General features: G+C 47.5%; 2 protein-coding genes across 10 annotated transcripts in view; one reads left to right on the top strand and one right to left on the bottom strand.

Annotated features, from left to right (window-relative positions):
- The window catches only part of KSR1 (kinase suppressor of ras 1), a 170,322-nt gene that overhangs the window by 7,222 nt on the left and 137,385 nt on the right, over window positions 1-25,715 (top strand). The window lies entirely within an intron of this gene.
- Window positions 12,495-17,200, bottom strand: LOC119514007 (RNA-binding protein 3-like). The gene is made up of 4 exons (XM_037809519.1): window positions 17,093-17,200; window positions 15,498-15,647; window positions 13,422-13,723; window positions 12,495-13,120 (listed from the first exon to the last, which is right to left on the bottom strand). Exon 4 carries the CDS (start codon window positions 13,101-13,103, stop codon window positions 12,639-12,641), a length of 465 nt encoding a protein of 154 aa, XP_037665447.1. The 5' UTR covers window positions 13,104-13,120; window positions 13,422-13,723; window positions 15,498-15,647; window positions 17,093-17,200; the 3' UTR covers window positions 12,495-12,638.

Below are 25,715 nucleotides of genomic sequence, written 5' to 3'. Positions count from 1 at the left end.
CTAAAGGGCTTCTCATCTTTCTGCTGAAGGATCCCCGGGGATGACGTGGGTGCGTCTTTACTCCTGTAGGGCCTGCAGTTTGTCGAAAAAATTCATGCAAATTTTGCACTCTGTACCCTTTTTCCATTCTACATTCTTGTTGGTTTTAATGTCAAGATAATGTTATTAATTCTTTGATTGCTTCCAGAAGATGCAGCCTTTTAATCCAGTGTCATTGGGTTGATCTTGACCCCCCCCCCCCAGTCTCAGACCCCAGTGTACTCTGGAGACAGTTGTTTGCATCAAAAAATGTTCTGTCGTTTATCCCAGGCATAACTGTTTCTCATCTGCATTGAAAAAGTCTCATTTCAAACTGCCACCACATAAAAAACCTATGTATTTATATACATCTGTTTTCTTTGTTGTCCTGGCCTTGGTGGGCTGCATTGTGTTTTAACTGGGTGGATTGCCTTTCAAAATAATGGAGCTGAAGTCACCCTGTTTGTGTGCCATTTTTCCTCCTCTCTTCAATTTTTCCACCCTCAGAATAATTGCAAGAATGAATTAAGATGTGTTTAAAATGCGGGTGATGAATGTACAACTATGTAATGGTACTGTAAACAATCGAAAGTATGATTTGTTTTGTATGACTGTGTGGTATGTGAATATATCTCAATAAAATGAAGATAAAAAAAATAAAATAAAATGCGGGAAGAAAGAAAGAAAGAAAGAAAGAAAGAAAAAGATTAATGCAGTATGTAGAATAGACAAGCTATGATTAGGAAAAAAATAAATAACTTTTCATACAGCACAAACCATGGGCTTGTATTGGGAAGATATTGAACATGAAGGTTTGCTTTCTGCAAATCTGATGAGGTAAGCTTCTTTGAGAATGGTTGGGGCTTTCTTAGGCTTGGCACCTGGAGGCTTTGATTTCTGATTTAGCCAGTTAATTTGGGTTTAGTCTTGATCTAGATGAGCAGACCAGCCTTATTTATGATACCCACAGAGTTTGCTTATCAGGGAAAAAAAAAAAAAAAAAAAAAAAAAAAGGTTGGAGGTGATATTAAAAAGTGACCTGAGTGTTCTCTCTCAAGAAACACTGACTCGAGAACCCCCCTCCATCTCCAGCCTGGACTCCTGAAAGGGCTTACTGCAGCCTGTCCCATATGTCTTCTACAAGACGCGAAAGTGCTTACAGCAGCCTGTCCCGTATGTCTTCTACACGGTGCTCCCATGGAAGAGGCTTCGAGTTGTTCAGTCACGCTGGAGATTCCTGAAAAAGAGGATTCGTATTTTAAGGCTCTAAGAAGTCCTGCCATAAGCGTATCCTCACTTTTTTGTCCAGGGGACCTTTTTTCCCCACTGAACATAGTTGGGGAAGCACTGCCTAAGCCATGAGCAGGAAAAGAGATAAGGAATGTGTGCGCTTAGTTTCAACTACTGCTTTTATGAAACTGAGGTCCCATTTTGAGTTTCCAGTTAAAAATTGGGTGGGTGGGGAAGAGGCTGATGTCCAGGTAGGTTGCCTTTTGTTGGAGGGAGGTGCTCTACGAAGGGAGGCAGAGTGTTCTGGGCACCCCGCTAGTTCTCAGAGAGACAGCTTTCACTTGCTCCTTCCAGCGGGGCTGCGGCGTGCCCATCACACGGATGAGGAAAATGCACACAGAGAGGTCTGCTCCCTTTTCGCCTCCTCCCACCCTGGGTGCTCGTTAGCCTGGTGCCAAGGCCATGCGCCACACAAGGTCTACCAGGAACTGTGTGATAGCAGGGGTGGGCAGAAAACAGTTCCAGAGAAATGCAGATGGCTGTGGGTGTGTCGGAGCCTGGGGCTGCTGAGGGGAGGGGAAGGGCTGGGCTGCAGACGAGGAATGCTTTTTAAAACAAAAAGGGAAATGCTGGCTCAGAAGGGAAAGGAAAGGAAGCAGCTTCCTGTTTCTGGTGGTGGCTTTTTGAAACGAGGAGCGAGAGAGCCCCTTGACTGAGGGGGGCTGGGCTGGGTGGGCATGCCGGGGCCGCCCCAGGTGACCGGCTACCGCTGCCTGCAGTTTCAGAAACAGGGTGCCAGCTCCACCCCTTTTCATTTTCCCCAGATAACTGAGTCAAATGGATGTGTGATTTCCAAAATGAATATCTGTACATGTTACAAAATGAGTGGATCATAAAAGCTGACATTTACTGAGAGCTTACTGTGTGCTGCCCTCCTTTTCATGAGCTTCACATGACATTTGTTCCTCCCACCCACCTTGAGAGGAAGATACTATCCTTCTCCTCATTTTACAGATGAAGAAACGGAGATTCAGAGAAGTTAAGTGACTTGCCCACAGTCACTCAGCTAAGGAGAGCCTGAACTGTGACTTGAGCCCAGAAGTCTGAATCACCCACCTACGTTGCCTCACCTGCAGTTGGAAACCCCTCTTCCCTCCAGCTGGATAGTCTGTTTTCAAAGAATAATTTCTTAAGGCTCTGCTGGCCTTTCTCTAGGTACTGGAGGGCAGCCCCAAGCCTGGGCCAGGCACTGGTGATTCTTGGGTGAGACGCCTGGGTCTGAGTTTATATTTAAAAAAAAAAAAAACCTAAACTTTCCTATTTATCATGGAAATGCTCAAACAAGTACAGAAGCAGAGGGAACCATAAGATGAGCCTCCTGGTAGCTAGCAACCTTCAACTTCAGCAAGCGCCAGCTCTGGCCAGCCTTGTATCATCTCTCACGTTTATACTCCAGTAAGCCTGTTTTTGAGAATGGTGGCGTTTGGCAGTTGATCTCAATGAAGCAGAGTGACCCGGGAAGGTTGGGGTCCACCTCACCTGCTGCACCTGAAACCTGTTCTTTGATGACAGAGTTGAGGATGGTGGGTTGCCTTCCCTGTTTCCACCACCCCGTGAGACTGAGACTCCAGCAGAGGCCTGGCCACCAGGTCCAGCTGCTCTCAGTATGCCATGTCCTGATTTCTAGGCACTGTTCTCCATGGCTCTAGCATCTCCTCTTCTATCTTCTCTCATTGCTTTATCCACATGTCACGAGATGAGTGTGTTTCCACCAACATTTACCAAGCACGCGGTGGGTGGGCCCCAGGGAGAGGAGTTGATGAGTTGATAGGCAGCTCCTCTTCCCAGGCGCGCCCCGTGCACCCCCTCTACATGGCTCCAGGCTGGCAGACGGGGCCCAGCGTTCAGTAAGGGGCCTCCTTGCCCTCCGTGTCTCCTGCCTGCTCCTCTTGCTGACCACTCTGATTTCTATTCCCCGCCGTCCCCTGGCTCTAACAGAGGGGCTTTTCTTTTCAGTGTTCTCTGTGTGTTTGCTAGCTTTGTTGTGTTTCTTGTTGTATTCTCTTACAAGTGTTGCCCAGGTGGCAGGCCACCTTTGTTTCAGGTCTCTGAGTGACCTCCCAAACACCATCATGATGTCATTTCTGGGAAAGGACTGTCCCAAACACTTTGCGGGACATTAGGGCATGCAGGAAAGGCTGTGCCCGGGCTTTGGGGGAAAAGTAATACACATTCAAATCTGACTATATCTCTGTCTAGCTGGGTGACCTTGGGCAAGTTCTTTAGCTCTCTGGACCTTGGTTTTCTTGTTAAATGGGGGTAAGATTATGGTTTATTTCAGGCTCTTGAGAGGAATGGAAGGTAAGCTGGACAGTACCTGGTACTTAGCAGGAATTCAGAATTTTTTCACTCCTTTCTCCCCACTTAGCATCATTCAAAAAATCTTTTCCATGATTCTCTATTATCTTCCTCTCAGTCGTTTTAATTGCCAAAGGATATTCCATCCAGGGGACATGCTGTAATTTACCAAAGCATTTCCCCTGTTACTGGACATTTCAGTTGGTTCCAGATTTTGGCTACTATAAACAATGTGACTGGAATCATCTCTGTACAAGTGCCTCTTTATTTTTGTTGCTATTTTGAATTTATTTCCTTGGGCCAATGAGCTGGGTCAAAGAGCATCAATATTTTTTGTGATAAGAGCTGCTAAACTATTCTCCATTTTATGCTTTTTGAATGATGGTATCTTAAATATTGTACTCCTGAGTAAATTGTCTCCTGTTTTCTTTGCAATCCTTTTTGGTTTTGTGTTCTTCCCCCTCTTCCTTTTTTTTCCTTTTTTTTGGCCTCAGTCATTCCCAATCTTGAATTTGCTCACTCTCTCTCTCCTATCTGTTCATTTAGTGACTATTTATTGTCTGCTGTGGACCAGGCACTGTTTTGGACAATTGGGAAAGAGCAGTGAACAAGACAGAGCAGTTCCTCTAGTGGAAGCAGAAAGATAATAAACCAATAGACAGAGAGAAGTGAGAGGAGTGACCTGAGAAAAAGAAATCTCAGAATTGGGTTTGAGGTGCTAGGGGTGGGGAGAAGGTGCTACGTTAGACTGGGTGGTCAGGGAAAGCCTTGTTGCCAGAGAAGGTGATGTTTGAGCCGAGTCTTGAATGATGGAGAAGAAGGGAACAGGCTTGCGAAACCCTGGGTGAAGAGGGTTCCAGGCAGAGGGCAGCCTGTGCAGGAGCCCTGAGGTGAGACAGAAACGTGTTCAAAGACCAGGAAAGAGGCCACTTGCCAAGGATGCAGTGGAAAGGAGGAGAGTGGTAGGAGATGGAGTCCTGGAAGCAGACAGGTGTTGGGGCTGTTTTCCTTAAAGTTGGGCCATGGTAAAGAATTAATGCATTAATTCAGTAAATAGTAGTTGCCCAGTTATGTGCCAGGCGCTCTGCTTGTAGACTAGAATGAATTAAGAGGTGCGCTGTGCTCAGAAAGTCAACTTCACGGGGGAGTTTGTAGATGAGTAAACCAATAGAAGGTGCTGGTGAGGTGTGAATGGAGGCCCTTCACGCTGCTCGCTGGCTGCTCGGCTGACTCATCTCTGCACCCTGAGGTGTGCAGGGACTTGGGAAATGTTTCCTGATTTGAGCTGAGCTGTGCTCTGTGCTGAAACTCAGTTCTCTGATGTAAGGCCTGGCAGTGTCAGCCTGGTGGAGGGACCTTGGACCTCTGCCAGGGAAGGAAGCCTGAGAACTGAGGTTGCCAGCTCAGAAGTGGGCCTGCTGATACCAGGTATGAGTATCTAGGCACCCACTTATGGGAAACAAGCCTGAGAAATAGATATGGGAAACCCCCTTCTTACTGAGCTGCCGGGCCTGATTCTTGGTCAACTGGGAGTTCTGATTCGTGACTCTTGTTGGGAATATAGACTTGGGGGCATTGTATTTTTCATCATTTTATTCTCTTTGGGTGAGGCAAAGAGGGGGTGTGAGGTCTGAGCAGATCCCTCAAGGCACTCAACTTTGAGATTGCCTGGAATGTATTTACCTAGTGAAATGTGGACCTCAGGCAGTTCCAGGAATGGGCCTGTTGGAAGATGTTGGCCGCCATTTTGTTTGGAGGAGGCTGAATGACTCATAAGACAGAGGGTGCTCTGATGCCATTGAGTTGGGGGCAAGCTTTGATCAGAATTAACCAACTCCTTGAGTTCCTTGTCTGTGGGCTTGTTGATAAATCTGGAAGGCCAGATTCTAGGAATATAATAACTTAACTTCCTCATTCCCTCTTTCCTGAGTTATGGATAGCCTGAGATAGACTGGCTCAATTTTAATACATGAAGCTTCTTCCATTCTCTCAGTTAACTCCTCGGTAATGATAATTTTGCAGATGAGAAAATAAGGCTTGAAAGTCAAGGCAATTGTCCAAGGTCACACAATAATTGGTAGAGCTGGGGTTCCAATCTAGGGTTGTCTGAATTCATGTTTGTGTTTGTTTCATTGACCTCTCTGAAATTCACTTGACCTTGGGTCTTATCTAGAGCAGAGAGAGTTCAGGAAAGGCTTTGGTAACACTCAGCATTTTGGAAGAAATAATGTTGGGTGGGAAATGGTTTGAAAATCTCCTGTTCCATACCGTTTGAACAGGATCACCTCAAAGTTGTAAACAGGAAAAAATAACAGAGTATTGGAATCCGGATTAGCAAGTGACCATTTGCAGATAAAAAGAGGCAATATGGAAGGTGGATGGTCCCTGGTTGAGAAGGAAGATGAGAGAAGCATTCTTGTGCCCAGCAGGCTGTGGCGGGGTGGGGGGTGGGGTGGGGGAGAAGTGGTGTGCCGAACACAGGCTCTTATCTGATTCCACTGAGCTGCTGTGTTTTCATCTTAAAGAACTTTGCTTGTTCCGAGATGCTCCAGTTAGAGACGGTGGAGTATTTGGGCCTGATGGAGACGACTGGCAGGTGCAGTTGTATTTTAAATGTTGGTTGCAGATCTCAAAAGAAAGAAGTTGACAAGTCCCTGGAGATGTTCCCCTTGCTGGCCCTGACTCACCCTGGCTGAGGGGACAGGATGGAGGACCCCGCAAGGAAGAATCCATCAGCGGATGGAAATGTCTTTTTAAGGGACAGGAAACTTTCTGGTTGCTTGGTGGTTTATGAGGGGAGGTGAGCATTTGAGACAAAGCCCTGGGGCCAGTCTTAAAACTGTGTTTTTTGGGGTGGGGTGGGGTGGTGCAGTTGTAGGTTTACAGAAAAAGCATGCAGAAAGTAGAGTTCTCATATATATCCCTCCCACTCCCCCCAGTTTTCCCTATCATTAACACTTTGCATTAGTGTGGTATCTTTTGACAACTGATGAAACAATATTATTTTAATTATACTATTAGTGATAGTCCATAGTTTGCACTGGGGTTTACCCTTGTGTTGTACAGTTCTATGGGTTTTTAAAATGTATATACAATCTAAAATTTCCTATTTTAACCTCTTTCAAACATACAATTTAGTGGTGTTAAGTACATTCACAATATTGTACCACCCTCCATTACCAAAACTTTTTTATTACCCCAAACAGAAACTCTGTACTCATTAAGCATTAACTCCCCATTCCCCACCCCTGCCCCTGGTATCCTGTATTCTAGTTTTTGACTCAGAATTTGCATATTCTGTGTATTTTGCATGAGATCGTACCACATTTGTCCTTTTGTGTTTTACTGATTTCGCTCAATATGATGTCTTCAGAGTTCATCCATGTTGTTGCCTGTATCCGAACTTCATTCCTTTTTATGGCTGAGTAATATTCCATTGTATGTATATACCACATTTTGTTTATCCATTTATCGATTGATGGACACTTGGGTTACTTCCCTCTTTTGGCAATTGTGAATAATGCTGCTGTTAACACTAGTGTGCAAAAAATCTGTTTAAGTCCTGTTTTCAGTTCTTTTGGGTAAATGCTTAGAAATGGGATTGTTGGGTGTATGATAATTCTGTATTTAACTTTCTGAAGAGCCACCAAATTGTTTTCCTCAGTGGCTGCACAATTTTACATTCCTACCAACAGTGTATGAGGGTTCCTATTTCTCTACATTTTCTCCAACATTTGTTACTTTCTCTTTTTGAATAGTAGCCAGTCTAGTGGGTGTGAAATGATATCTCATTGTGGTTTTGATTTGCGTTTTCCCTATGACTGCTGATGTTGGGCATCTTTTCAGGGACTTGTTGGCCATTTGTATAGCCTCTTTGGAGAAATGTCTATTCAAGTTGTTTTTCCCATTTTTAAATTAAGTTGTTTGTCTTTTTGTTGTTGAGTTGTAGGATTTCTTTATATATTCTGGATATTAAACCCTTACCCAGATACATGGTTTCCAAATATTTTCTCCCATTCTGTAGGTTGTCAGTTTACTTTCTTGATAAAGTTGTGTGATGCGTGAAAGTTTTTAATTCTGATGAAGTCTCATTTTGAATTTTTCTTTCATTGCTTGTGCTTTTGGTGTGAAGTCTAAGAAACTATTGCCTAACACAAGATCCGGAAGATAATCCCTATATTTTCTTTTAGGAGTTTTATAGTTTTCATTCTTACATTAATTTTTGTTTGTGGTGTGAGATAGGGGTCCAGTTTCATTCTGTTGTGTGTGGTGTGGCTACCCAGTTCTCCCAGCAGTACTTGTTGAAGAGACTGTTCTTTCCCCACTGAGTGGACTTGGCACCCTTGTCAAAAATCAATTGGCCATAGGTGTGAGGGTTTCTTTCTGAACTCTCAATTTGAATCCATTGGTCTGTGTATCACAACTGCATTTTTGACAATGCAAAGTTTAAAAAAAAGAAAGGAAGGAAAAAAGAAACCAAAAGTCGAAGAAGTTATTTATTCAGGATACCTGTGTGCAGACAGCCACATGGGTTTTGATTTGCCATGTGTCTAATGGAAATTCATTCACTTGTACCACTATATTCCCCCCACCCCCAATTCCTCTTTGGCTCCTAAACAGGAGGGGGCTTCTCACGATTTTTAGAAAAAGACTTAGGTGGCCTCAGATGACCAGACCTCGTCTGACATCTAACAGCTTAAATTAAACTTCCTCTCTGGCCCTGTTTGGTTAACGCAGTTTCCTGGTCTGGCAGGATTTGTTTTCTTAGCACCCGGCTTGTCAAAGCCCCAACTCCACTGTCACAGCAAACTGACTGGCCCGTCACCCTGTGGCTGCCCAACCGGGCCACGCTTGTGTCCTGAAAGTAACACTAGCTGTTCCTCCGGGGAGCTGGAGCAGAGGCGGGCACTCAGGGTCCACTGCCTGGGCTGGCACGCCCCTGGCCTCCGTCCCAGAGGGGCTGCTTTCTTGGCCCTGTCCTGGCAAGCACTGCTGGTCCACGGGCAGCTTCTGTGCTTGGATGTGTGGCCAGGAGGTTGAATAGCACCCCACAGGGGTTGGGGCACAGGTTCTGCGGCTCTCTGGGCTGGACTCAAACTCCGCCCCCTTCCTGGCTAGCTGCGTGTCTTTCGGCAAGTTGCTTAACCCATCTGAGCAACCGTGTCCTCCTCTGTAAAGTGGGGAGTCTAACATGATGGTTGTTCATGAGAACTGAGATGAGCTGTGGGAGGCACAAGGTCTAAAGCACAGAGTGAGCTGACTGTTTTTTAGACTATTACTATTTGTTTACTCAACGAGGACTTAATTGGTACCCACTATGGGCTGGGCACTATTCTAAGCTCCGGGGAAGTAACTGAACAAAATGGACAAAAATCCCAGCCTTCGTGGAGCCTATGTTTCAGTGTTGGAGGAGACATCCAGTAAAATATAATTTATTGTCTGTTGAATGGTGAACGTGCTATGGAAAAAATGAAAGCAGGGAAGAGTGTCAGGGCAGGGAGGGGTGTAGTTTTAAAAAAGGGGTCAGGAAGTCTTTGCAGGGGAGGTCAGATTTTAAGTAGAGACCTCAGAAGGGTGCAGAAGCTTGCCGTGGAGCTGTATCTGGGAAAGAGCTGTGGAATCCTGGTCACAGCAAGTGCAGAGGCTGGAGGCCTGAGCCTGGTGAAATGTACTGTGATGTGGCCAGGGTGGCTGGAGCCAGGGGTGATGACCCTGAGAGTGAGGGCTGCCCCTGGTGGTGCCCCTGGGCCCCTGGCTGCCTCACCCTAGTCCTGGCCCCGAGGAGAGTAATGGGAATGAGACAGGGGCCCCGTGACTGCCCACCCCCCCTTCAGTGGACCCTGCCTCCATCCTCTAGAGTACAAAAAGGAGTCTGAAAGTCCACTCTGATGTCTTATTAAAAAGCAGCGTTGGGGGTTAGTGCATTAACCTTCTACCCAAAGTTCTATTTACTGAAAGAGTACTGGGGAGCGAGTCCTATTTCCCGTCAGCTGGTGGTGGCAGAGCCCTGGCAGGGTCCATGTGCGTCATGTGGGCAAGCTGCTTTTATTCATTCCACAGCATCTGTTGGGCAGCCGTAACCTACCAGGGCCCTGCACCCTGCTGGTGTTAACCCTCCTTATCTACAAAACGAGGACCCCTTGGATCTGGGCCATCCTTCCAAGGGAGTTTATCCAAAAGCAATAACTCAATAGAAAAGAGAAGCCAAAATCATGAGGATATTGTATTATCTATAATACAGAAAAAAATTGAAAACAAACTTAATGTCCAGTGGTGAGGCAATGGTTAAACGTATTGTGATGTGGCACATGGTGGGTTAGCATGCACGCATCGGTTATTTTATGAAGGCTTGGTAAAAGCATGACTGTGTTTATGATGTGACATTAACTGAAAATATGCAGAATGTCAAATTGCATGTATGCAGCACTTAAAATTATGTGACTGTAAAATAATGTATGCAGATGGAAAAAACTGGAAGTGAAAGTAGTTATGTTGTGGGGGGGGCTGTTTTCCTTTTGGAAAAAAACCCTTTATTATTGTTATATTATTTTCATTCATTCGTTTATTGAACTGATGAATATTCGAGTGCCTGCCGTGCTCCAGGTTCTGAGCTGTGGCTCCGATGTGGAGGTGGAGCAGACCGGGCCAGACGGCCCCTGCCTTCCTGGAGATGAGTGAGCCAGGCTCTGCTTGCTCAGCCTCCTTCCCGGATCAGATGATGTGCTGCGATGCAAAACTCAGGCTTTCTGGAATAAAAACGAGCCTTGGTCTGGCAGATTCTCCCCCAGGGCATTCAGTCCTTTGTTGAGCCAGTCCCAGATTCTGCTGAGAAGCAGGAGGTTTCCAGAACTGCTGCTCCTCTGGAGGGTACTGAGCTAATTCTAGCAAGTGGTCTTGGTGGGAGCAGAACCTTTCTGGCATGGAAAGGGCTTCCCAAGTCTTGGCTGCCATGACTTGAGCAATGCTGGGGCATGACCTCGTCTTCTAAGGGAGTACCCCTGCCTTCCGACCGCACGGCCTTCTGTGTGAGGGCCCATCCCAGAAAGGAGAACCGCTGCTGTGGGCACAGTCTCCTTGGTGCCAAACACGCACGGGGTAAACAATGCCCGTGACACTGCCCTGGGAAGCTGGCTTAGAAAGCCTCTAGCTGAAGGTTGGACAGCCACTTAGTCTTCTTGCTGCCCACCCTTGGGGAAAGGTCCCCTGGGTGTTTGGACGTTGGTGGTGGCGGCAAGGATGTTTGTTACAGTGGCAGGCATTATTGAGTGCTCTCTGTGTTCTGGATTGGAGAGCACTGAGAAACCTGTATCCCACCAGGCACCTTGGGAGCTTGGTGCTTTCATCACCCCCATTGTCCAGAGGAGGGGCGAGCCTCCCCAGGCTCACACTGCTGGCGATAGAGCTGAGATGCCCGTCAGCGTCTGGCAGACTCTGAAGGCCACGTGCCACAGACTGCTCAACTGTGCCCTGGTGTCAGTTTAAAATCTGGCTACATGGGAAACTGCAGTGGATGGGCTGCTCCCACCTTTCCTCTCCCAGCCCGTCCTTTCCAGAATGACATTGTCCCACCTTGGGGCAGCCCCTCCACTTGCCCAAACCAAATGTTTCAGGGACAGCCTCCCCTTCTCTAACAGAGATGACTAGAGCTTTTTAGCATTTGGAGGAAGGATCTCCTCTTGTGACCTTTTTATCCAGATGCTTCAGGCCTAGCACAGGGTAACTGCTGAGTAATTGAATGAAGGTTCTGGAGTATGTGTTGTAATCAGTGCTAAATTACCTCCTCGACATTCCTAGAGAAATAATGTGAATTACTTCTCCTTGTTAGGAGGAAGCCTCCGAGATCAGGTGGCTAGGGTTTGAAAGATGGCTGCGCCATTCATTGTCTCTAACCTTGGTCAAGTCAGTCCACTTTTCTGGGCATCAGTTTCCTCATTTGGAAAATGAAGACAATCATAGAACCTACTGGTTAGGGCTGTTGCAAGGGTTATAGGTAAAGCGCTCGCAATGGTGCTTTTTTTTTTTTGAATATTACAGAAATCACATAATTATATAGCAAATAATTTACATATAAAATAAACCACATTACACATCAATGCAAGTTATATAATTAATCAACACAGCAAAATCAATACATACATATTACCACTTACCATGTACTACCACTATGTATGTCCATACAATTAACATAATTACCAACTTGCTATGGCTGCACAGCTCATTAGAACTGGGGATTTAAACCCAGGCAAGACTAAAAGTCCCCCCCCGAACACCTCCTCCTTGCTCAGATGTGGCCCTCCCTCTCTCTAGCCAAGCCACCCTGGCAGGTAAACCCACCGCCCCTTCCCCGACATGGGACCCGACCCCCAGGGGTATAAATCTCCCTGGCAACGCAGGATACAACCCCCAGGGATGAATCTGGCATTGTGGGATTGAGAACATCCTGACCAAAAGGGGGAAGTGAAATGGAACGAACAAAGCTTCAGTGGCCAAGAGACCCCAAATGGAGTCGAGAGGCCACTCTGGCGGACACCCCCACACATGATACAGACAACACTTTTTAGGTTTCAATGTATTGGAATAACTAGAAGGAAATATCTGAAACTACCAAACCACAACCCAGTAGCCCTGACTCTCGAAGACGATTGTGCAACAATGTAGCGTATGAGGGGCGACAGTGCGACCGCGAAAACCTTGTGGATTGTACTCCCTTTACATGATGAGTGGAAAAATGGGGACAGAAACTAAATGAAAAATAGGGTGGGATGGGGGGAAGATTTGGGTGTTCTTTTTAACTTTTATTTCTTATCCTGATTCTTTCTGGTGTAAGAAAAATGTTCAAAAATAGATCGAGGCAATGAACGCACAACTATATGATGGTACTGTGAACAGCTGACTGTACACCATAGATGATTTATAGTATGTGAACATATTTCAATAAAGCTGAATTTAATTAAAAACAAACAAACAAAACCCAGGCAAGAGTTGGGGGATGGAAACAAAACAAAAACAGAACCCCCAGGCAAGCTGACCTCTTATGGAGAAGCAGCACTGCCATGATGCCCCAACCCCTTAGCTACCCACCTGCCACCATAGTCTCTGGACCTTCCATATCCATATCCATATCCATATCCTCCAGGCCGACTATCATACTGGCTGCTCCCATATCCCTGGTCCCCACCACCTCTAGAGTAGCTGCGACCACGCCCATGACCCCCAAAGGCACCCCCTCTGGTTCCCCGGGCTGACTTGCCCGCATGGTCCACACGGATCTGGCGGCCATCCAGGGACTCTCCATTCATGGCTTGCATGGCATCTGAGGCATGCTCTGGACTGGTGAAAGTGATGAAGCCAAAACCTCGGGACCGCTGAGTCTCCCGGTCCTTGACAACAACCACTTCAGAGAGAGGCCCGAAGCTGCTGAAGTGGTCTTCCAATGCCTGCTCGTCGGTGTTGAAGTTGAGCCCTCCCACGAAAAGTTTTCCTTCTTCAGATGACATGGTAGGGAATTCGAGTTCTGGAATCCGGAAAAGAAGACAACCTGACCAACAGCCGACGCTGAGCAGAGAGACTCGCAATGGCACTTTTGCATACAGAAGGCACTCAATAAATGTGAGTTGTCGTCATTCCTTATTGTTGTTGTTGTCATGCCCAAGGTTAAATGGAGTTGAACTTCTAGGGAGCGTCCCCAGCTCCCAGGCTTGGGTTCTTACTTGGTCTGTGGCTTCAGAGCCCAAATCAAATGCCACCAGCCCCGCTGCCCTCCCTCCACCCCCTTCTGGGAGCACTGTTGGTGGAGTCCGGGGTGGGGTCCTTACCTCCCCAGAAAGATCGGATGCATTTGGAGGTGGGGAAGCCTTGGGCAGGCTCAGGCCTGAGTCCCAGCCCTGCTGCCCGGTGACCCTGGTAGGCCCCCTCGCCTTCTGTAACCCATTTCCTAGTCTGGGAAATGAGAACAATCACAGCTGCTTTACGGAGTCATTGCCGGGATGACGGGAAAGGAGAAAACACTGTCACTGGAGCACAGGGCACGTCGCACACAGTGTCGATGTCCTTCCATATCCTGGCAGTAAGGACCACGCTCAGACCTGCCTGAGTTCCCCAGAGCCCAGAGTAGCGGCTGCATGAGGAGAGAAGAAATGGCTGGTAGTTTCTCTTTCCAGCTGCAGCACCTGAACTTGAGCCGTCCTCTCCTCACCCCTCTCAATTCCCTGCTCTTCCTTTTGTCTGTTTGGAGGCTGGCAGGGGTGGGGTAGGTAAGGAAGTGTTTCCCAGTGCAGATGACAGAGGGGTTCCCCACCCGGATCCTCACTGGGCCCCCTCTCTGGTTTTCCGCCTCAGACTCCCAGCCCCCTCCATCCTACAAGGGAGTGCTTCCTGTTAGAGATGGGTTACCCCAGAACTCCGCTGGGGCCCACAGTGGGGTTGGGGCTTTGGCTGGAAGAAGGAGGGGCTTCAATGGGATGTGAGCTGCACGCCCAGGAGAGAATCACAGCCATGGTCAAAACGGAGAGGAGGTTTGCTCCCAGGTCCTGTGCAAGCCCAGATGTCATGAGTCCCCTACCCAGGGTTGGTGTGCAAGGATGGCTGGCGAGCAGAGGTGCAGCCGGGCCCCCCAGGCTGGACCGATGGTGGGGTCGGCCCCCGCCTCAGTCAGCCTTCTCTGCAGGACGCTGGCAGTACCACCAGGAGGGATCCGAGCCCGGTAGCCTCTCAGCCTACCCTGGTGTGTGTGTGCTTGTGTGCGGGTCTGTCTGAAGTGAGCGGGAATTCTTGGTGAAACCCTGGGAAGGATTCAACAGTAAAGTGGTCCTTTAAAAATATTTGTAAGTCAGCTCATGTCACTCTTGACTCCTGTCCCATTCAGGGTGAAAGCCAAAGTCAAGGCCACAGTTTCTACCCTTCTCAGTCTCCCCGTGGCTCATTCTGCCCCTGCCCGGTTGGCTTCTTGCCTGTTCTCAGAGCACACCAGGCATGCTGTCACCTCGGAGCCTTTGTTCCACCTCAAACACTCCTCCCAAAGCCCATGGGGTGCTCCCTGACCCTCGGCTCCTCCTCGTGAGATCTTGGCTTTGTGTGCCTGACTCCTCCCACTGGAATGAAAGCTCCTTGAGGGCAGGGATTGTCATCTGTTTAATTCACGATGCAGCCTCAGCATCTAAACAGAACAGACCCTTCAACAATATTCAAATGAACAAGGGGAAGAAACAAAGTAAATTATGAAGGAAATGCCAGCCCTAATGCACTTTGGCTGTCAAAGCGCAAGATCCATTGAGTAATTTTCCAATTTTGGAGAATTGGAGTGGTCCTAACACACCAGACAGGCCTCCTTTGCATCTGGGTAGAATGTCTCTCACGCTTTCCCCTACCCCCCCCCAGAATAATGCTGGGTGTGTTCCAGGTTTCTGTGGTTGAGGTTGTAATAATACCCTTTCAATTTACATGACTTCAAAAGTAAACAAAACTACCTTTGACTGAAACACGGTTTATCGTGTCTCTTTTTCTCACCCATCAGATGGGTAGATAATTTCTCTCAAAAGGGCTTTTAGGGTTCAGTGCGACATTACATGTAAGCTGCTTGGTGAGTAGGCTGGCACAAAGTAAATGCCATCGTTGATGATGATGATGATGATGATGATAATGGTGATAAAGAACTTTTGTGGTGTGGGGTAAGGAATATCTCCCAAAGCTGAAAGGAGATAACAGCTGCTAGGGAAATCTATAATCTGTAAAATGAATTTTTGAATTTAAAAGATGTATAATGAGTTAGTGGCATTTGGCTTTATAAAGCAGAAGTGGCAGGTGGAATTTGAAGGCAAGCTGGGGGAAAGCCATGGTCCTGTCCTGTAGACAGGTGCCTTGGGGTACGTGAGGCTAAGGGGCTGGAGACTCACCTTGCTGGGGTGGAGTGTGGCCCATCGGTGTGTCCTGAGTTGGCAGGAGTTGAACTCTGGCAAAGTGAAGGCTCCACCTTTTTGATCAGCCGAGGTGGGGAGCTGGCCTGTGCACGCCCTTCCTGCACTGGTGACTGGGGAAGGCCCAGTCTATTATTTGGGCATAAAAGATGTTTATTCATAAAAGTTATTTTAGTGTAGACACGAGGATTTGTGTCAAGGGCCAAATTGGATTTAAAAAAGAATTTGGCCACAGAGATATTAATTGCAGCATTATTTACACTAATGAAGGTTTGGAAATAAGCAAAATGACTAATATCCTAAACACAGAATCTTGGGATATTGCATAAGCCTGGAGCACATTTAGAACTATTGCCTTTAAAAACGCCAAAAACTTGATGTTAAGAATGATCACTTGAAAAGTGTTCATAGTATACCATGAACAATAAAAAAGCAAGTTATCATACAATATGATCACAATTAATTACTAAAAATGAATATGGAGAGGAAAAAATAGAGAAGGAAATGCATAAACTTGTTAGTGGTAGCTCATCCTTGGCTAGTTAGTTAGTGGTTACTTTATTCTCTTGGTGCTTTTCTTTTCTTTCCCAGTTTTCCTCTGATAAACATGCATTTCTCATGTATCAGGGACAAATTGTTAAATATATAAAAATATTTTGGATGTTTTTCATGTACTATAAAAATAAAATGCAACAACCTTTCCTCATGTTTTACTTTTGTGCCCACTGTAGCAGTTTAACCATTTTATTATCCAGTCTTTGCCCCCTGCTTAATGCAGATATCTGCTCATATGATGTGGTTTGAGTCTACAGATCAAAAAGTACGTATTTTTTTCCAAGTGTGTGAACTAGGAGCTTGAGATTGATGAGGGAGAAAATGGAAAATTCACAGAACAACTCATTGACAGTTTCTTTGAAGTGAAATTATGTGTTCTTAAAAATAATCTACAACTAGGAAAGAACGTTAGATCCTATCAGCTCACTTACGGGTGACATAAAACTAACAGACAAGTGCTTTTCCTCTGAGACTTTACGTGTCATTTCATTCTGAGATCATTGGACTGATTTTCTGTTCTCGACGAAACCACTTGAACCATTTGGAAAGGCTTGAGATGCCTTGAAGGGCTGTGGTAGTTTGCCCAGATCCCCTCTTCAGGGTGGACTCCCCCATCTCCAGCTGCTGAGAGGGCTGGCTGCTGACAGCTTGCCACTGCGTTCCCCGACCCCTCCTTAGGAATTGTCATTGGGTAAAAGGAGCTTCCTCTCCCAAGGTAAGGCCTTTCCCAGGGCCAGCCCCCATCCACAGTCTGGGGTACCACAGCTGGCCCCCATGCTTTGATTCAGGACAACTCTGGCGGGCCATCCTAAATCCCAGGTTCCCCATGGGATGGGCTGTAGCCTCTGTTACCCCTTGATGGGGGGGGGGGGCTGAAAATCTCTACCCGTCCCTCCCCCAACGTCCTCCTCTTGCTCCCACTTACTGTTGCTTCTCCCAGAGCCTGGCCTTGATCTCTGAGGGCAGCTGCCCAGCCCCAAGCCCACCCTGCGTGGCTTCCACCTGTGCCCAGTACAGACCTGTGCTTCTGCTGAAGCTGGCGTCTTCGGCAGTCCTTTCCACTGGCCTTTACTGCTACCCTCACTGCTCTCAAACTGTCACCCAAACCAGGTGGCCTTTTGTTGATAGGTAGTCAGACAAATGGAGCTCAGTGGCTTCCTGTAGCATTTGATCCGGGCCACTCCTTACTCTCGCGGGGTAAGCCACAGGTCTCCAGCATGGCATCTTGCCTATCTCTCGAGCCTCCTGCCCTGGCTTCCTGTCCCCTCCCTTAAGGCCCAGCCACAGCCACATTCAGCTATCATCTCCCAGCATTCCTGGCTGTTTCAAGCCTTCACGCTTCTCTCGCTGGAATGCCTGGAATTCTTCCTGGTCTCACTGGATAACCCCTCTCATCTGCTTCCCTTCTCTTTCCTGTCCTGTGTTTCCCCAGCAGGGGATGTGCTGGACTCTGAGCATCTCATCCTTGTGACTTCCCCTGTCCCGTTCCTTTGTGGCCCCCTGCCCCGTGAATGTCAGATGCTTCCCTTCCTGCCCTTATCCGCACTGAGTTGGCGCGGCATCTTTCCTTGCCGGACCAGGATTAGGAACCGGGCCTCCGGACTAGTTCTGGCATACCTATCAGTAAATAAATTTTGATCATGTGTTCCCAACATGTCTTTTTATTTACGAATTACATACACCCACCGTTGTGCTACTACAGCATGTCCATTGCAATACACCTTTAGGAACAGTCATTTGAAACGAGATAAGGAAAGCTCTATTTTCTTCCTACCCCCCTTGGAGGGCCTCTGACTTGGGTTAGCTAGATTGCGGGGATCGGGGGTTGTGTCTCCCTTTTCTCTGTATCCTCGGTGCCTGGTGCAGACAGGTGGGCTGGCTTTCTGGGTGGCAGTTCGTCTTTGGGTAGGAGAAGTATTTGCTGGGAAGGAGACAGAGTGAGGGGGCTTCAGGGACCTGGGTGATCTAGCATTTGAGGCCGTCATGGGGACCCCTGCCACCACCAGGAGGGTTCTAGCCTGTTCACAAATTTCAGAGGATGATGGTAATAAAAATATTTTTATTTATTTTGGTTAACATTTATTGAGCATCTAGTATGTGCCAGACACTGTAGCATGACGTCACTTCTTCCTGCAGGAGACACACAGTTCCTGTCCACTGTTGATGGGGGAGGTATGTCAGGACCCTGTGGGTTAGGGGAGGAACCCCTCAGGGTTGGGAGTCAGAACAGCCAGGTCAGGGAAGGGACCCCCCAGGCTTGATCTGAGCCTCGAAGGACGAGTGACTCTTGCCAGTTAGAAGAGCATGGAGGACGTTCCAGGCAGAGGGCAGGCATCCCAGAACTTCAGGTTCTTTGTGGTAGCTGTGGTGTGGGGGTGTGATACCTCACATCTGTGAATGACGTTTATCTTGCAAGTTTGTATTACATCCCTTTAACAGAAACTCCCTCCCTATGGGAATTGGGGGTGGGATGTTAGCCCCACTTTTACAGATGAGGAGACATCCAGGAGAGGTTTAGGGAATTTCTCAAAGGCACAGAGAGGGTTCATGGCTGGGCCTGGATTAGAACCCGGCTCCTTGATGCCACCGAGCCTAGTCCCCCTGCCGGCAGTACTGCCCCTTCCTACAGGAAGAGCTGGCTGCAAGGTGAGGTGGAGAGGAAGCCACTGCAACCTCCACTGCAGGCCCCTGATGACTCCTTGGGCCATTCCGAGTTACATACACATACTGTTGTGCTGCCACATCATATCCATTACAATACCAGGTCAGTGGTGTGATGTGGCCGTCACTCAGCACTGAGCCCTCCTCTCCCAGGCTGCCAGCCTGGCTGATGGGGTCTCCAGGGCCCTTGGTCTGGGCTGAAGCAGAGAGGGCAGTGTCATGCATGAACACTGGGCTCCTGATTTATTTGGAACCCCTGGGGAGATGGTCCCTCTGCTCTGACTGCCTGGCTCGCTCACGCACTCAGGAAGCTCCTTTTCTGGAATTCAGGTGGGTGGACTCTAGAGCCTGGAGAACGGGAAGTAACGGGCCTGACTGACCCCTTTTAGGAAGAGTGGATTTAGAGGAAGCCCAGAACCCTTGCAGCCAGGGCTGTGGCTGGTGCACTGGGTGGGGACGTGGGCTTTGGGAGCCAGCCATGGAGCTGCCATTTGCCAGCTCTGTAACCTTGGACAAGTTACTTAGCTCCCACTGCCTTGATTTCCTCCTCTGTAAAATGAGATGATAACAGCCTCTCTCCACAGGGCTGTTGTGAGGACTAAGTGATGTACCTCATGCAGAGAGCTCAGATACAATCGAGTAAGCATCCCCCAACCCTCAAATATTAGCTGTTTTGATCACCCTCAGTGCGTCCAATGAGCCTGGCCGACAGTGGGGAACTACTTGTTGAAAAGAATGTGTGAACTTGGGTTTGTTAGAATTTGCTAAATAAGCAAGTAAACACTGAAATGTGGGTTGAGTTGTTTCTGGCCTCCAATAACTAAGGAGAGCATGGTGGATTTTTACTGCCCGGAAAACCATCCGGTTTTCTTAAGTCACCCTGGCTCTGAGGTTTTATGATTTCTCTGCACAGTCCTTCAAGGCTTTTCTTCAATGTAAACAAACTGACAAGGGGGGTGTTTACCAGTCCCAGTCTGGTTTGGCTCTGGGTACCCACTCCCTGGCTCAAGTCTGGGTGCTGGCACGAAGACATCAGGGTGAGTGCTCCCCCTCCCAAAGGTGGTAGGACTGCAGAGTAGCCAGCGTGGAACCCCCCCCGGTGGGTTTGCTGGGTGGTGGTTTGCTGGGAGGATACCCACTGAGGACCCAGGAATGGCTGTGCAGGCTGCCAGTGTCTGGACCTTGGAGCCTGCCCTCCTCTCTGTGTTCCCTCTGTGGCTCCAGAACTGGGAGCTCTAAACTTGACTGTGTCCTGATCCCGCCCTGGGATTTGTGGGTCCCCTCTTGCCTCTCCCGGCCCCATGTGTGAACGCAATGGGGAAGGGGCTGCAGGAGGTTTGACCAAGCCAGGTAGGTGGTCCATGGGTTTGAGCAGCTGGGCAGCAGGGGATAGAGAACACTGGCATGCACCCTGGGGCTTGGTTTCTCTTCCTGAGTCACTCCCTCGCTGTGCAACTTCGGACAAGACTCGCAGACCCTCTGGGCTGAAGCTTCTTCAGCTGTGAAATGGGGAAGCTGGCCCCTTGGGTACTTTCCTGATCTGTGAAGCTGAAACACCCTGGGGACTTGCCAGGGGCTATTTATTTTTTTAGGTAGGCAATTCATGCATGTGATAAAAGACATTGAGAAGTTATAAAAGGATATATAGTGAAGAATAAATCTCCCTCATCCCCCATCCCACTGCCCCCCACTTTCTCATATGTCCTCTTAAATGTGCACATATGGTCCCACCTTTAACATTTTAAATTGCAAAATACCATACCTCCAAAAGCATGCATAAAACATATGTACGGTTTAAAGAATTGTGAACTGAACACCTGTGTGCCCACTACTGAGGTTAACAGAATAGTCCCAGTTCCTTAGAACCTCTCTGTGCTCCTCATACCTGTTTCACTCAAATGGAAGTGTATTATTTATTTAGGCTGTACCTTTTTTTTCTTTAAACTAATTCCCACTCGATGAACATTTAGGGTGTTTCCAATCTTTTGCTGTTACCAACACTGCTGCAATATTTTTTTCTGGCTTCCAGGAACTGACATTAATCAAAATATGCTGTAATAGGTCTTATTTCATCAGTTCTCCCTGACCTGTCAATCATTTCCAAAGCAACAGGGAAACACTCGAATCAGGGAACCCTGCAAAGTGGTCTCTCCGGTGCCCTAATACGCTGTCCTGTGCCATTCTCCCTGCGCCTTCCAGGTGCTGGCGTCTCCTGTCTGATGTGGCATCTCCCTGGAAGCCCCGAGGACCAGGTCTCTGGGAGAGTGCAGGACCTCGCTGGGCGTCTGCCGTGGTGTGCTGACATGCAGGGTGTGGAGAAGTGGAGGACAGGAACTCAGCTGCAGGCTTCGTTCCAAGAAGAAAAGTTCCTTTTCTTTTGATTATGCAATATCCCTGCGAGGGGTCTGGGTCTGCTCTTCTGCTTCCCTTCATCTTTCTGCAGATGGGAATGAGGCAGGGGGCTGGCCGGGGGTTCAAGCCTAGGCCATTTGTAGTTTTGAGGTGGTCCTTCTCACTTTCTCTCGCCTGCTTCATCTGCCTCTTCCTCCTTTCCTCTTTCCGTTTACTTGCGCTTCTTTTGTTCTTTCTCCTCTTTTTCTTCATCCTCTCAACTACCTTTTTGGACTAAAATTCGTGGTAACCCATCTAATTCTTCAGTCTGCACTTGCAAAAGCAAAAGTTCTGTCTATTCTTTCCTTTCTTTCGCAGTTCTGCATGTGGAGAGTGCCCAACGTGAAATGGTGGGGTGGTAGGAGCTAAGTCAGACGGTGGTGAATTGGGGGCATCTGGGGCCTTAGCTCTCTTTTGCTGCTCCTTCTTTCTGTTGAGCTAATATGCCATTGGTGTCCCTTCTTCCTCCTTGAGGTTGTGGATTGTGACATGGGGCAGTCCCACCTGCCCAGGAGGAGGTCCTAGGGTCAGCATTGGGATTATGGCCTCTGGGCTTGGGGGCGAGGGGCTGAGAGGTGGCAGGTCCTCAGGGAGAAGAGGTGGTGCAGGTACCTTTTCAAAATGATGGTGTCCCCTGGTTCATTGATTTGAGCAGAAAGGTGACGAATTAGAACCTCGTCAAATAAAGTGGGTTCAAAGAGGCCAGGAGCCTAGATCTGGGAGCATTTGTGTGTGTGTGTGTGTGTGTGTGTATGTGTGTGTGTGTGTGGATGTGTCAGACCCCTTCCTGGAAGGTGGTCAGTTGCCAGACAAGTGTGTCTGGCACTTGTCAATTCCATCGACTCATCTTATTCATTTCTCTAAGTCTTGGTTTCTTCATCTGTAAAATGGGGCTGTTGAGAGGATTGAGGGAGATTAACCTTATCAAGTGTTAAGCCCATAATAAATGCTGTGCCAATGTTGGCAGTCGTTATTATATTATAGGTACTTTTGTTGAAGCTCTCTGTAACAGACTGGCTCATTTATCACTGGAAAATAAAGTTTTGTTAGAAATTGATTGGAAGGTTTTAGGTAAAAATGACTGTTTTATTGTCCCCATTGTTAAAGAACCTTTGAGTTAATTCAGTGTTTTTCAAACATTTTGGCCAGAGTAATCTCCCTTTTTTTCCCAAGTGAAATCTTACGTCGAGAGGCAATATATAAAGAAGATGCGATGGAAGGTGCACTGGTGGAAAGGGAAGGGGTGGGGGGCTGGTACATGCGGGCAGCAGAGGCCCAGGGGTCTTCCTGCCGGCTCCTTGGTCCAGGGAGCAGTTTGCAAAACTTATACACAGTTGACAGTTGTGCAAATTGGTGCTGTCTTTTTGGATGGTGATTCAACAGGATTAAAACCGAAAATATATATTCCTTATTATTCAGCCATCCAACTCCTGGGGATCTGACCTATAGAAACCACAGCCTGTGCATAGCCAAGTACATTCGATCCTCATTATTTTTGCGTTACAAATTTGCGACTTCAACTACTCGCTAAAGTTTATTTGTGAACACCAAACCAGTACCTCTGGCATTTTCATGGTGATTCGTGGACGTATACAGAGTGGTGAAGGATTCGAGATGCCAGATGTGCACACTCCCTGTCTTCTTGTTTCAGCTCTCATACCAAGTTAAGTGTCCTTTTAGCGGTATGTTTAGTGTCACTTTTTTTTTTCATTCTTGTGCTTTTTGTTGGTGGTTTTGCTGTTTGCAAATGCCCCCAAGCATATGCTGAAGACCTGTTATGTGTTCCTAACTGCAAGAAGTCTGGGATGTGCCTGATGGAGAAAATATGTGCATTAGATAAGCTCCATTCAGGCATGAGTTTATAGTGCTGTCGGCATTGAGTTCAGTGTTAATGAATCAAGAATATAGATTAAATAAGGTGTCCCTAAATAGAAACACACATAAAACAGGGCTATGTATTAATTGGTTGACGGAAATGTTGTGGCCAGAGGCTTACGGGAACCTAACCCTGTATTTCCCCCAGCAGCCGTGGCTCAGTATTCGCCAATTCAGGGCTCATGGTGGCTTTATAGAACACAACTGCTGTGACCGATGAGAATCAGTGTGTATGCATAAGGCTATTCATTGTAGCGTTGTGTCTAGACATAAAAGGTGCTGGAGACACCTAAATGTCCAGCAATAGGAAAAAGATTGACTCATTTATGAAGTACTATATAACCATAAAACAAGACAAGGTGGATCTGTGGACTCTCTTGGAAGGATTTTAATGATATTGTAAGTTTAAAAACAGCAAGATGCAGTACAGTATTTATGATGTGATCTTATTTTATACAAGATTGTATATACACACACATACGCACTCTGTGTTTAGAAGCCGGCTGGGGAGGATATGGACCAAACTGCTAATAGTACTTAAGTTTCAAAGAACTGATCGGAGCTGTCATTTCTTTATGCAGTTCTCCCCAGCCCCCAAAAGGCTGGTACTTTGGGTAATTTTGCTTTCCATGTGGTATTTTCCTCCAAGTTAAAGAGAAAGGAAAAGAAAAGTTTGCAGGTCATCTTAGAGATGAGAAAACAACTCCAAGGAGGGTAGTGCATTTGCCCAGTGGGGGCCCAGGTTTTTGGGAGAAGAGCCAGGCTGCTACTGAGCATGGCAGGAAGAGAAGGAAAGGGCCGACCCTGGGGCTCTGGTGTGGCTGAGCCTGGCTTGCTGAGCAGAGGCTCCTGCTCCTCCCACCTGGGCTTTTTCCCTCTGCAGCCTGCTCCGTGGGCCCGGTTCCCGAGACGCTCTGTTCGCCATCTGTTGAGGAAGCAGTTGTTAGGCTGTTGGCAACCCCCATCCTCCCATTTCCAATTTAACAAGCCACCCTTCTCTCAATAAGCCTCCACGGAGGCTATGGGATCACCTTTTAATTATTTACAGAGGTCAGCCCCCTGATGAAACTCCTCTGCTGGAGACAGACGGTACTGACAAACAGATGAGCTGCAAAGTGGGAGGAGAGAGGAGACTAGGAAGATGCCAGCAACAGTTAAGAGTGGGTAGCCTCAAAATAGAACTGCACCAAGCCTCTGGGAAGGTAATTTTAAACACTGATAATCGAGAGGCTGTGGCTCAGGGGTGAGCTGAGCTGCAGACAGTCTGCCCTGCACATGTCAGAAAGGCTCTGCTCTCCTTCAGACTCCGAGGGTCTACTTAGCCCACCTTTGCATTGCTATGAAACTACCATCTGTTCAGAGCTACATGTGTTTATCTGCCCCCACCCTCAACCCCAGCATTGGCTTATTCTTCCAGGAACCTTCAGGTTTCCCTTGACAACGTCTTTCTCCAGAGTCCATAGACCTGAGCCCAAATACCAGTCTTGTCTCTGACCTGCCCTGTGGTCTCGGGCAAGCCCCTTTCTTCCCTCAGTCCGAATTTCTCACGCTCCTGAATCAGGGAATCGGATGAGGAGATTCCTGCAGTTTTTCCCAGCTCTAGAACATTCTATGAGTATTACGTCCATCCATGCTGTTTGCAGGGAGAAAGCTGTGAGCTGGACACGTGGTCCCAGCGTTCGAGGTCCTGCATCTTAGTGCTTTCAGGCAGACCTGGGCGTGAATCCTGATCTGTCATTTATCAGCGTTCCGACTTTGGCCTGGAATCAGGAGCTCTGGGATGCTTTGAGCCTGGGTTGCCCATCTGTAAAATGGGGCCAACGTACCTGCCCTGCCGTGGGATGAGGAGTCATGGAAATATGATTAACTGCCTGGCTCATGGTAGGTGCTCATTAAATGGTATTATACACTTAGTACTTGGCATTCCCAACCCTGCTTTTGTCTTAGCTGTAAAATATATTCCATGTAGGGAGGGAACTGGGAATCATCTTGCTTTACAAATGCCCCCAGGTCACAGAGCCACTTCATAGAAAGTGTTGGTGCTAGAGCTTGCTGGTCTTTTCCAAAGCAGCCTGTGTCCCTTCCTCATTCTGATCATGGTAAATGTTCACTGAGCATTTGCCATGTGCGATGCAACTGACAACCCCAATATCCCTTAATCCTCACGAAACCCCAGGGAGTTTATAGGGACCATTATTGTCCCCATTTTATAAATGAAGAAACTGAGGCTCTGGGGGGTCAAGCGAGAAACGTAAGGTCACACTGAGTAAATAGTGAAGCTGGGACTGGAGCTGTGTCTCTCAGGTCCTGAAGTCCTCTTTCTTAACCATTCATGTGTGTTTCTCAGGATATGGGATCCTTTGGGGGAACAAGAACTCCAGTTCTAAGCAAAGGTTCTGAAACACCTGGGTCAGACAGAAAGTCATGGACTAGAATTCCTTTATCTGGTGTAGAGTTTCTAAATCGGAGGAGACATTAGTGATTAGCTCTGGGCAGTGCTTATGGTTTATGTGACCCTGTGAGGCGGTAGAGCTCCTTGGATCGGATGGGCCAGAGGATTCAGTTTTATGTCTTGTGTATAGCAAGTGACCTTGAACTTGAATTATCTAAAACCCAGGGGAGTGTGTTCTTAATTTGCCCTATTTTAACAATGCGGATTTCTCCAACTCGGATTTAAATAACCCTTCCTTCTTGGTTGTCACGCACTTAAAAAGC

Source organism: Choloepus didactylus, chromosome 18 (assembly GCF_015220235.1).
Source record: "Choloepus didactylus isolate mChoDid1 chromosome 18, mChoDid1.pri, whole genome shotgun sequence".
Classification (NCBI taxonomy): Eukaryota; Metazoa; Chordata; class Mammalia; order Pilosa; family Megalonychidae; genus Choloepus; species Choloepus didactylus.
Note: the sequence above shows the minus strand (reverse complement) of the source record. Positions and strands in the feature narration are given on the sequence as shown.